At 49.9% G+C, this 12,644-nt stretch overlaps 1 protein-coding gene across 1 annotated transcript in view; it reads left to right on the top strand.

Annotated features, from left to right (window-relative positions):
* TGFBI (transforming growth factor beta induced) overlaps positions 1 to 10,774 on the top strand; it is a 34,163-nt gene extending 23,389 nt beyond the window's left edge. Inside the window, exons 8-17 of the mRNA XM_008014536.3 lie at positions 273 to 485; positions 1,309 to 1,446; positions 2,042 to 2,187; positions 2,988 to 3,124; positions 3,940 to 4,070; positions 6,359 to 6,483; positions 7,789 to 7,891; positions 8,455 to 8,534; positions 9,617 to 9,641; positions 10,134 to 10,774. Coding sequence (XP_008012727.1) covers positions 273 to 485; positions 1,309 to 1,446; positions 2,042 to 2,187; positions 2,988 to 3,124; positions 3,940 to 4,070; positions 6,359 to 6,483; positions 7,789 to 7,891; positions 8,455 to 8,534; positions 9,617 to 9,641; positions 10,134 to 10,174 — 1,139 coding nt within the window. The 3' untranslated portion in view covers positions 10,175 to 10,774. The remainder of the gene's footprint in view (positions 1 to 272; positions 486 to 1,308; positions 1,447 to 2,041; positions 2,188 to 2,987; positions 3,125 to 3,939; positions 4,071 to 6,358; positions 6,484 to 7,788; positions 7,892 to 8,454; positions 8,535 to 9,616; positions 9,642 to 10,133) is intronic.
* The last annotated feature ends 1,870 nt before the right edge of the window (positions 10,775 to 12,644 follow it).

Genomic DNA, 12,644 nt, shown 5'->3' with positions numbered 1-12,644 from the left:
GAGGTTCAAAGAGGCTAAATGACTTACCCAGGGTCCCACAGCTGGAAAGTGGCCATGGGATTCAAAGCAGGCAGTCTGACCACAGAGCCCCAGCTGGTTTTCTAGGACAGCAGGCAGGAGGCGAGGAGGATCTGGGCCCTGTGGTGCCCCAGCCTCATCTGAGGGTCCTCATCTGAGAGAACAGGATCCTCACAGCGTGGGCAGGCTGCAAGCAGCCCCTGAGGTCATGCTGGAGCGGATTCTGACTTGACCTGAGTCTGTTTGGCCCCCAGACCTGCTGAATAACCACATCCTGAAGTCAGCTATGTGTGCCGAAGCCATCGTTGCGGGGCTGTCCTTGGAGACCCTAGAGGGCACGACACTGGAGGTGGGCTGCAGTGGGGACATGCTCACCATCAATGGGAAGGCGATCATCTCCAATAAAGACATCCTGGCCACCAACGGGGTGATCCACTACATTGATGAGCTACTCATTCCAGACTCAGGTAGGCCAGGCCTCCAGGGTCTTGGCCCTGCCTGGCCCACCATCCCTTCTGCCATCTCTTGTGGCGGGGGTGGGGAAATTCAGGGATCTCTGGGCGACTTCCCTGCCTGGACTCAGCTCACAGCCTCTCGGCCACTGCAGATGTGTGGGTTGTGACCAGAATGATGCATCTTGAACTTCAGGCATGCAAGTGCAGTGGAGAGGCAGTGGGGAGCATTGAAGGGGTCTGGGGACAGACACAATCGCAGAGGCCTTTCAGAAGATCTGCCTGCTGTGGATGGGCAAAGAGGGCCATTTGCTGCGACCTCAGAGCATGTGCTTTCTCAATAGTGCCCAAGCTGTCCCATGGTCACTGACCCAGTTAGAATGACTGAATGGACTTTGGCTTGTGTTTCATTCAGAATCCTAACCCCACTCTAGTCTTCCAGGGAGATCTGTCCATGAGTGAAGAAATCTCATAGGAAAAAATAAAATGCTTCTATGGGTGTGGTTGCTGGCCTTATCTACACCGCAGAAGCCATCACACAGACTGCCTTTCTCCCCAGTGTTAGAATGTGCCCTGACCAAGCAGCCCACAGGGCCTGGGTCAGCGGCTGATCTCTGCCTAACTGAGCTCACCTCTCCTCCCTCTCCTCCTGACTGGTTAGATTTTCTAGGCAACTGTTCCCCTGATGACATGAGCCCGCTGGGCCCCAGCAGTGTTTAGAGGGGTTGTTGACTCACGAGATGACATTCCTGCTGATGTATGTCATGCCCTGGGGTGGCTGAATGATAAATGAAAACAGCATTTTTAACTTTTGAACCCACTTTCTCCTTCCTTGTAGCCAAGACACTATTTGAATTGGCTGCAGAGTCTGATGTGTCCACAGCCATTGACCTTTTCAGACAAGCCGGCCTCGGCACTCATCTCTCTGGAAGTGAGCGGTTGACCCTCCTGGCTCCCCTGAATTCTGTATTCAAAGGTAACATGGGGAAGACATCCCCGTTAGTTTGTCCCTGGAGGCAGCTTCCCCACTCCTGTCACCTCTACAACACTCTCCGATTTACAGCACCCCATGGGACATTAGAACTTCCACTCAGCTCAACTAAAAGCAGATGTGACTTCAGCAGAAACTTCAGAGGCTCTGTTGTTTCATTAGGCAGCGCAGAGAATGCCTTTGGGGAGCCATTCCTCAGAACTCAAGACTTGACATCTGGGAGAGCAGAGCATTCCCTTGCCTTTCTATTTGCAGAGTCACTTGCCAATGTATAGTCAAGAGGTCAGAGTGAGGGTACAGCTGAGCTGCAGCCACAGGAAGGCAGAGAAGGGGGCCAAGTTGTATGTGTGCCTGCCCTTCCCTTTTAGGGCAAAACCCCAAACACCCTTGATTATCTGGATCTTCTTTATTTCTCCATAGAATATACCAGATGTTAAGGAATATTGGCAGCTCCACTTGGTTTCTCAATCCCTGTTTCCAAACTCAAGGACAGACAGGCTTTTTCACTGTATTTATCTCTCATCACTCTCTTCATTGCAGGAGCACATCTCTCTGGACTTAACCACACCCTTTCTTGCAGATGGAACCCCCCCAATTGATGCCCATACAAGGAATTTGCTTCGGAACCACATAATTAAAGACCAGCTGGCCTCTAAGTATCTGTACCATGGACAGACCCTAGAAACTCTGGGCGGCAAAAAACTGAGAGTTTTTGTTTATCGTAATGTAAGTTCTGGGTCCTAAGTCATGCTCCTCGGAAGCTCCATATTGTGGGACTTCTATTAGTGTAAAAAAAAATGTCCTCAATAAGCAGGAGTTTGCATGAGGACTGGTTGCTGAAAAGGAAGGAAATAATTTCTGGAAAAGTATTGATATCAAAATGAGATCCTGCAGAAGGACTGGAATCTCTTTTTCTGGAGGCCTTTGAGAATAAACCACACAATTATCCAACCTTTATTGTGAAGGAACAAGTCCTTCTTGAATTTAGGAATGAACACCTAGGAGGAGGGATGGAGTTCGGACTCCTTCTGAGCTTATGAGAAGAGAAGCCCCCTAAACTAAAATACAGCCCTCCTTGGTCCAAAAGGTGCCTTCTCTCTTCTGCTGTATCTTCTTTGTTTTCAAACCCAACAGTTAGCCTGGAAATCAAATAGGAAGTACAACTCAACACAGCTCTTGCATGGGATCCACCAGCACCATTTGACTAAAGACGGCTATCATCTGTTAAACAAATAAATAAATGAGTTCAATCTATTTATTTGAACATTGTCAATGGACCTCATGTGTAACTGATATTCTCACTATGGGGCCTCTGTAACTTTGTTGGGGCCTCTTTAGCCATTCTTTCCTTAAGGAAGACCATTTATTGAGAAAATACATCATTTCATCCCAGCCTTAATAACCCACCCCAATATATACTCCTTCATCTTCATGGATGATGACCCTGCTACATGCTCTGAACAAATCAGGAGGCCCCTTGTGGGAGGATAACCAGTCCTTTCTTTCTCTGTCCCTCTTCTGTGCAGAGCCTGTGCATTGAGAACAGCTGCATCGCGGCCCACGACAAGAGAGGGAGGTATGGGACCCTGTTCACAATGGACCGGGTGCTGACCCCGCCAATGGGGACTGTCATGGATGTCCTGAAGGGAGACAATCGCTTTAGGTAATTAGTTCCATCCCCGGGTGGGGCTTCTGCCCAGTGGTCATGCTGGAGTGGGATGTGGGGCCCCAGCTACTTATCAAGCTTTCTTCTACTTTAGGGATTCAATTAACACTAGTGGTGCACTGCTGTGACCTTCCAGACTTGGGATGGGGAAAAGGGAAGGGTCGCCTTGAAAGCTTACATTGGGAAGAAAGGTTACTTCTGAGAGTGTAATCCTCACATGCGTGGGAAGCAGGGAGGGGGGACTACATTTTTATGACTGAAGTGCAAGGAAAACATCACTCGCTCATTGTAAAGCTCCAAGTGAGCCGAGAGCACATAGTTTACAGGGCATGATGAGTCTCTCACTCTCTGTGCAGTATCTGTTTACTGCAACTGAAGCACCCTTGTGAGTTTGTTTTCTTGCCCTGCTATCTCCGTTTCTGACTTGCTCATTCACCTCGCAGTGCTGTCACATTGAAGTCACTGACTTCAGCCACCTGCACAAGGCCCTGGAGACCACACCCCTCTGCCCTCCCAGAATCATATCCCTGGAGGCTCAGTTAGTCTCTGGGTCAGCCATACCTCTGCTCTTTCTTTTCCACCTTTCTCCCATGGCCTCTGACCTCTGGCCATTTAACAGAGCTTAGCATTTTTGCTGGGTGGAGAGGAGATGGAGCCTAGAATCACTCCCTCTTTGTACATAGGGAGAGTGTGAAAACCAAGGTGTGAGCATTCCAGCGGTCTGGGCTCTACTATCCCCAGTGGTGAAGTATTTAAGGAAAATACCTCTCAGCCCCCAGGACAGATGACATTTTCTGTGTGTGTATCTCCAGCATGCTGGTAGCTGCCATCCAGTCTGCAGGACTGACGGAGACCCTCAACCGGGAAGGAGTCTACACAGTCTTCGCTCCCACAAATGAAGCCTTCCGAGCCCTGCCACCAAGAGAACGGAGCAGACTCTTGGGTAAAGACCAACTTAAGTACACATCTCCACTTTTCTAAAGTAATGATCCCTCAGGGCCCCAGCAGCAAACAGTTGGCACATTAGGGATTGGCTTGAAGGGGTTTAATGATAAGACTATTTGTGGAAGAGTGGGCGAGATTAAAGGAACTAGCAAAGAATGAGGCCAACCAGGGACTAGCAACCCTGGGAAGCCTTTACTACCCCTAGGCCTGGGAGAATGGGAGGATTAGAACAGGAACCAGGGAGGTCATGGGCCTTGGACAAGGGCACAGAACAGCAGCCAGAGCCATGTGCAGCCACTGTCAGAACCATGCAAGGAGAGTCACTCAGCGCCCCAGCCTCCCTCTCTCCAGTTGCCATCTGGGTCTCTCGTTGGCTGATGCGAGAGCAGGAGGGAGTCCACTGATGCAGTTTATAGAGCTCAGTCTCCTGGGCAGAAGCCAGGCAGAGAGGAGTAGAAAAGAAGTGAGGATGGCTGCGACCAGCCCAGTCACTGAGGCATGTTTCCCGCTGGAAACCTATGAGCACAGTGATAATGAAGCCGGTTACCTGCACTGACGATCCCTCCAGACAAAAGCTTTCCCAAGAAGTTAGTCATGGCTCTGAGAGATCTAGCTGAGGATGTTTGGGAGGGGATCTAGTGGTTACAAGTGGCTAAGAAAAATGAGGAAGGAAGGAGTATCTTGCAGCCCGTGTTGTGAGGATTAAATAGGATGCCACACACAGTGCCAGGCACACAGCCCTGGTCAATGATAGCCATGACGATGGGGACGAGTGGAGCGGGATTGGAATTTGCAGTGGTTAGCTCAGCTGCATGCCTGTGAGAGATGCTTCCGCTCTCACAGAAAGGTGAGACTGAGGAAAAGGGGGAGGAAGGGGAAGGACCTTGACAAACCTTGGGGCCCACATTGTCTACACCTCCCTTCCTGCTCTCGAGCAGAATAGAAAGTTCAGGTTGCAGGCAGCTCCAAGGTGAATTTGTGTCATGTTTAATTTTCTTTATTGCTAAATGAATGCCTGTGTCTGTGATACTGACGTATATTCCTAAGGAGAGAGGAGAAGTTCATTCTGAACATAAACTTCTCAACCTCTCTCTGTCCGGCAAGAATGGAATATTCCCCAGGTGGCCCGAGCTGGCTTGGCTTTCTTTCCATTTTCAATTATGTGGGAGTTGAGGAGGGGGATGGAGAAAGCTTCCCTAACACATCCTCCCCCAGGCCTGGAGCACCCCTGGGGGACAGAGGGTGTTAAAGGTTGGTCCAGGTGTTAGAGATATTGAAAGGACATCCCATGCACCCCAGAGGTTAGTGTGGCTCTGCACTTCCAGGCAGTATTTTGTGGAAGGGGAACCTTGTCAGCTCCAGGTTGTGGATGTTTGAAAATTGGTTGGTACCCAGTGGCTCCATCCTCTGGCACTCATATGCATTTGTCAATAACCAAGTGAACTCTCCAAAATATATTAAAACTTCCTCCCTTCTCAGTTTCAAGATGCTGGAAATAGCTATTCATAAGCCCTGGGGAAATTTAGCCATTTGGCTGGTAATGGGAGTATCCGAGATGAGAGGGCAGCTGGAAACTTTCAGAATGACCTCCCACACTTAATTTGGGAAATGCCTGTGCACCTTTATGGGCAATCAGATGCCTGCCCCAGTTGCTGGAGACACTGATGTGGGCTGAAAGGAATGCTGAGACGTGACGAGGAGAGATGCTGCGGAGGGAATATCCCCCTCAGCCCTGACCTCATCGGCTCCGTGGCTCCTCCACAGTACAGCTGTCTACTCTTTTAAGTTCTCCCTTCAGGAAACAGCCGTCTCAAACAGAATGAGCATTTGAGGGCAGAATGGGTAAATATTGCACTACTGTGTTATAACCGTCGGGAGCCATGCTGATGATGAAACGTCCCAGATGCCGGTGCTGGAAAGGTCCCTAGCTTTCCAAGCAAATATTTATCTCATGGAAACATGAGTCATACTCACAGAGGAGTATGGATTAACTCCTTCTCAGCAGCCAGGGAGCCCAGCATCCCAGAGAGCATATTTAGCCCAGAAGCCCACTGACTGCAGGGGCAGATTTGTGGTCATGAACATGTGTTTTGTATCCTCTGACCATTAGACAGACTGTGGGTCACAACGTTGAGTAACACTGGGAGCTTAATAAGTGCTTATTCCCTGGGCAGGGAGTTCTTCTTCTCAGGGCTGACCACTTACATCTTCTCCTCTGGGCCCTCCTTGACCAGGCTAATTACCATTCTTGGGATTAACTCTATCTCCTTTTCCCGCAACCTGCAGGAGATGCCAAGGAACTTGCCAACATCCTGAAATACCATGTTGGTGATGAAATCCTGGTTAGCGGAGGCATCGGGGCCCTGGTGCGGCTAAAGTCTCTCCAAGGTGACAAGCTGGAAGTCAGCTTGGTAAGTGTCCTGCAAATCAAAGGCTGGCTGTGCCCTGCCACCAGGGCTCCAGGACATATCTCACCCCCGGGATGGCATTACACACCTCCAAGATGCAGCCCGAATTTCTGAGTGTAATTCATCCAAAGAAAAAGAGAAATGTGAAGAGGGTCTTCAGGGAAATCAAGTGAGATCGTAGTTAGCATGAGTAAGAACTTCCAGATTTACAAGGGAATCTCACAACATTGTGTATTCCTTGCCTCCGGTGCAGTTGAACTTCTGATTTGGCATCTGAGAGAGGCTATTAGATCTTCCTTCTGTTAAGGAGACGGTAGGCAACTAACGTGACTGAAGAGATCAGTCTCTACACTCACCCCATCCCACCCCCCTAAACCCAGGAGTTCACTGAGTTGTACCATGAACCAGACCATCCCAAGAGGCTTTTTGAATTCTGACACTTGCTCTGTGAGCCCCTTGCTCTGCACATTGATGATATACATTCCACCTTGGAACTGCGCTAAGATTGTCCCCAAAGCAGATAGCCAGCCGAGCTCCAGAAATCTCCCCAGCTGCACCTGAAGAGGCCACTGACCCCTCTGTGGAGGGACCACTCTTCAGTGTGTGGCTGGCTTCTGCTCTCTGCTCCTTTCTCCTGGTCTTCAGCCATCCTTTGCTCACCAGTTTCTCACCAGGAGCATAGGAAGATCTGCATGTAGGGAGGTAGACATGCGCATGACTTGTTTGACTTTAGCAGGTCGCTCAAGAATCTCCTCATACCTGGTTTCACATGCTGGGGTCCTGTCTGTCACAGGCTTCTGTGCCTCCTACCTCCTTGAGTCTGTCACATGAACCCTTTAGGAAGGCCTGAGATAGATGTGCCCTGGGTGGGCCTCCTATGAGAAAATCTTAAGTCAGGTGCCCAGGCAAAATGGAAGGAGACTTTTGCCCAGAGCAGGAAGCCTGGCTTCCATTTCCAGCTGTTCCACCTACTTAGCTTAAAAGAGGCACTTCTCCTGTCTTCAGTCTCAGTCTCTTCTTCTATTGAATGGGACAATAATATCTACTCTCCTTATCATATACTGCTGTGAGGACTAAGTGGATCACACAAAAGAGCATTATGTAAATTGCAATGTGCTAAATCCACACAGGAGATTTGAATTAATCCGCCACACTGAAGGTCTGTCAAGGGCAGGGACTGTTTCATTCACCAGAGTATCCCCAGTCTTACACAGGACCTGGTATATGAAAAGTGTTCAGTAAACACTTGCTGAGTGAATAAAATAAATGTGCTCTACTTTCAACCACTACTCTCTGTTTTTCCTTTAGAAAAACAATGTGGTGAGTGTCAACAAAGAGCCTGTTGCTGAGCCTGACATCATGGCCACAAATGGTGTGGTCCATGTCATCACCAATGTTCTGCAGCCTCCGGGTAAGTGTCGCATCCCCACTGGCTCTACAATCAGTCCTTCTCTCCACGTGGCAGTTGGTGGAGAGAAGAAAAACTGTTCCAAACAATGATCAGAATAACACGTAATTGTGATAGTTAAACTGTGCCTATGTGACTGATTGCAGAGTGAACTGGGAGCTGTTGGTTTTGAATGCACCACACTAAGGAATGTGAGGATGCATTGGTCTTTGTGGAGTTGCCCAGCTGTGTTAGCTCCCCTCGGACACAGCCCAGTTTTCTGTATTCATGTGGATGCTGTCCTCGCGATTCCCAGCACTCCTCCTATAGCATCTCACATCAGTGTGTGCTCCTTGCCTCCAGTGCAGTTGAACCTCCATCCTGCCTCTCTTCATGTGTGCATTCACCTTTCTTGGTGCTCTCTCCCCATGGGCCAAGTTCTACCATGAGTTATGAAACATTATAGAGAAAACATGTCTTTGGAAATGTGAGCCAGAAAGCCCACCAGTGTCCCTCAGTCATGGTTGTTATGAATGACATGCTATTGGTTTCTCTCTGGTCAAACCTGCCTTTTCTTTCCTCTTCAGCCAACAGACCTCAGGAAAGGGGGGATGAACTTGCAGACTCTGCGCTTGAGATCTTCAAACAAGCATCAGCGTTTTCCAGGGTAAGATGCCTGCTAGATTTGCACCTTGCCTGAGCAGCCTTAGGTCCTCTGTTTGGGCCACAGAGGAGCCTCTCCAGCCCCTATCTTCCTTGGCTGCTCCCCAGGGCTCTCTTAAAACTTCTCCCCACTCCCACTGGGGCATCCTCAGCCCCAGCCTGTGTCAAATTCAGAGTAAAGAACCCAGGCAACTCCTGGACTTTCGTGGGCCAAAGCACAGGCTTTCACACAGAGGCCTCTGAGCCTCAGATCATGGGGAGGTCACTGCTGGTGAGAACAGACACACTCTGGAAGCCATCTGCCCAAGAGGGCAGCCCATCCCAAGCTCATCTTACAGTGGCCAGGCCTGCCCTGAGCCCGGGCCTCTGGGTCACTTTTCTGCTGTCCATGGCATTGCCCATCGTGGGTAAGGCTGGGGCTCTCCTGGGCACTGTGTGGATTCTGGATACAGGGATACTGGGCTTGCTCTGTGTGTGGAGCCATCCCTTCCTTGCCCCAGCCTCACCTCCCTCTCAAACCCTCTCTGGCTCTTTCTGAGCTTCCTTTCCTGCTCCCCAGCTTGCCCAGTGCTCAGTGCCCTGCTTGGCTCTTTTGCTGCTTCGGGTCAGGTGGAGCTTCGTGGGAATGTGAGGTGCCTTACAGAAGGATTGCACTTCAGGAGGAGAGGCTGCAGGGAGCGGTCCTGGACCCAGAGGCCTGGAGCTTACCGTGTCACTTCACTTTTGTACACAGGGGTCTCCTTAGTGCCCTCGACAAGGATTCTTAGCCCTGAACTCCTACTTCTGAGGCCACCCCTGTGCAGCCCCAGCTCCCTCAACTCTAGGCTGTAGTCTCAGTGGCAGAGCCTGGCTTGGGGGTCTCCTAGGAATGTCCACCTGAAGCCACACTTGATAGGGGCTTGCACAACTTATGTCTGCCAAGGCCACCTGAGGAACTCCCCAGGGCCTATAAGTTCCACCTTCCCCTTTCTCTTCCTCACCCCAGCATGTTTTCTGAGTAGGGGTGGCAATAGGCAAAGCCATCATCATAAGCAGGTGCAGGTATAACTTTCACTAGAAAACCTGACACCTTGTGTTTTCTTTCAGGCTTCCCAGAGGTCTGTGCGACTAGGTAAGTCTGGTCTGGGTTTGAAGTCATTGCAGACCTGTTTAGGCCTTACCCCCAAGCAAGCCCAAGCCTGCCATCTGCTGTATGTAGATAAGAACATCATGGTGCAGTAAAACAAGCCTGGCCTTTGGAGTCAGAACAGCAGGGTGACTTGGAGTCAGACCCAGAACACCCCATTTCCTTCTCCGTAAGATGGGGATAATAAGAGTAACAACCTTTTAGGATTAATGTGAGTTTTCAGTTTAGGGAGTCTGGGAATATTGCAAAGGGCTTGGCAGGAGCCCATCGTGAGGATCTAGTTCCAAATTGATAGGTACAGAAAACCAGAACATGAGGCCTTGAGTAAGAGTGAAGGTTCACAAACCACACCTGCTATGTGCAGGAGAGCATGGCAGAAGGAGGCCACTTGGCCCCGGTCCTTGAGATTCTGACAATGTCCTAGACAGACATGGGGAGATCTGCACCTATTTGATGTTACAAACTTCTCTTTTTCAGCCCCTGTCTATCAGAGGTTATTAGAGAGGATGAAGCATTAGCATGAAGGACTACAGGAGGAATGCACCACGGCAGCTCCCCGCCAATTTCTCTCAGATTTCCACAGAGACTGTTTGAATGTTTTCAAAACCAAGTATCACACTTCAATGTACATGGGCTGCACCATAATGAGATGTGAGCCTTGTGCAGGTGGGGGAGGAGGGAAAGAGATGTACTTTTAAAATTGTGTTCCCCTAAACATGGCTGTTAACCCACTGCATGCAGAAACTTGGATGTCACTGCCTGACATTCGCTTCCAGAAAGGACCTATCCCAAATGTGGAATTTATTGCCTATGCCAAGTCCCTGGAAAAGGAGCTTCAGTATTATGGGGCTCGTAAAACATGAATCAAGCAATCCAGCCTTATGGGAAGTCCTGGCACAGTTTTTGTAAAGCCCTTGCACAGCTGGAGAAATGGCATCATTATAAGCTATGAGTTGAACTGTTCTGTCAAATGTGTCTCGCATCTACACATGGCTTGGACGCTTTTATGGGGCCCTGTCCAGGTAGAAAAGAAATGGTATGTAGAGCATGTAGAGCTCAGATTTCCCTATTGTGACAGAGCCATGGTGTGTTTGTAATAATAAAACCAAAGAAACGTTCGTCCCGTGTGCGTGGTACAGTGTGCTGGCCTGAGGTCATGCTCCTTCACACCTCAATTCCGCTCTGGAGAAGCTCAGCAAAGAGCCCCGAGGGATGGTTCTGGGGAGATTCCAGCAGCCAGCCCTCAGACACCCAGACAACTCATGGGGGTTTGAGCCCGTCTTTGCCAAACAGGTTTTTATTTCACCCTCCTCTGGCCCTGGGGTTTCAAGTTTTCCGTGTTCCCTTCACCCCGCACTTTATTCCTCTTATTACCTGGAAGTACCTTCCCTCCAACATGGTGATCCCCTGCCTGTGTGCTGGACTTTTGAATCCTCAGCACCAACCCGTGAAGTGGTTGCCAGCACAATCCCATTATGCGGATGAGGAGACCAAGGCCCAGGGAAGGGAGAACCACTGGCAACACGTAAACTAGCTGAGCTGAGACTGCAGCCCACGCCCCCTGACTCTCAGGGACCACCACTGACAACAGAACAAGTCCAGGTTTTCCAGGCCTATCCCCTCTGTGCCAACCCACGTTCGGATTCCTTTCCTGGCTCCCGTAATCGCTGGCATCTAGAATATCCTCAGCGCTCTGAGAGGTGGTGTCATGTGGCTGTGCTGTGGTTGCCCCCTACCTGTGTGGCCTAGGGCCAGTCATGTGACCTTCCAGAGTCTCGTGTTCTGTAATAGGGAGATGTCCGTCACATCTACTCCATGGGTCTGTCGTGAGGATGAAATGAGATGATCTATATAAAATGCTTGGTACGGCATTAGGTGGCCTTATTTTTATCCTGCTGTCTGGGACTGCTCAGGATCAATGCACCTGAGAGCTTTTATTTGTGTCTTTCCCACAGGTGGGCTGGCCCACTTTCCTGGAGAAGGAGACAGACCTCCTTCCCACCCACATCCCCTGCTGCCAAGGCTGATTCACTCCAGCAGGCGGAGCTCGTTTCACTTCATGGAACCAATGACCCAAAGATATAACCCCAGCACTACTGCTGGACAGTCCACTGCTGCTGGGAATACAGCAATGGTAGTGGCAGACAGAGGCCCTCTCTTAAATAGCTTCCAGTCTAAGAAAAGACAGATACGACATCAATCCATTAAAATCATTCATCCATTGGTTCCACAAATATTGGTTGAGGGCCACCTATGTGCACCCCCATGTTAGACCCTAGGGAATAGACAAGTCATTCTCATGAGGCTTCTCTACTGATGGGGGGGAAGATAATTGTCAGCCAGATAATGGCACTACAGCCTGTGTGTTCTTAGTGACTCTGAGGACAGCACTGTGGTTCTGTGACAGATAATGAAGGATTTGGAAGCAGGAATGCCCAGGAGCTCCCAGAAGTGGGAGGAGATGAGAGGAATGGAAGGAACTTACCTGGAGAGGAAAGCATCAGGCTAGGGGGCTCAGGGAGAAGGTGTCCTGAGAGGTAAAGCTTAACTTTGGGTGTGCACTTGGTCCCTGTCACTCTCCCATAGCTCTGTCCTGCTGTTCCCACCTCCCCGGCAGCCATGTGGGCTTGGACAGCTAATGAGGGCCCTGCTCATGCTGGGTATCCTATGCTATGCTTCACTTTGAGCACCCAAAATGCACACACTGCACTTTGCCAAGACGACCTCAGAAACCAAAGAAGTGATCAGCATAAGTTTTAAAGACCCTTAAATTTAAAGTAAAAATCACTACAGGATCCATTATAAATGCCAAACACTGAGATGTGTGTTTCCACTTCTCGCCTTCATTTGTCCCTTCCACTCCCTGCCCTGACTTTGCCCCACCCCCTAGTAATGTGGGCTCTACTCTATTCTCCAAACTCTCCCTGGAGAGCAATATTCCTTGTGGTTGAGGACCAGGCGCAGCCTTCCTCTCCCACCAAAGAAAGT

The sequence above is a fragment of the Chlorocebus sabaeus genome, chromosome 23, assembly GCF_047675955.1.
Source record: "Chlorocebus sabaeus isolate Y175 chromosome 23, mChlSab1.0.hap1, whole genome shotgun sequence".
In the NCBI taxonomy this organism is placed as follows: domain Eukaryota; kingdom Metazoa; phylum Chordata; class Mammalia; order Primates; family Cercopithecidae; genus Chlorocebus; species Chlorocebus sabaeus.
This window is presented reverse-complemented; position numbering and strand designations above follow the sequence as displayed.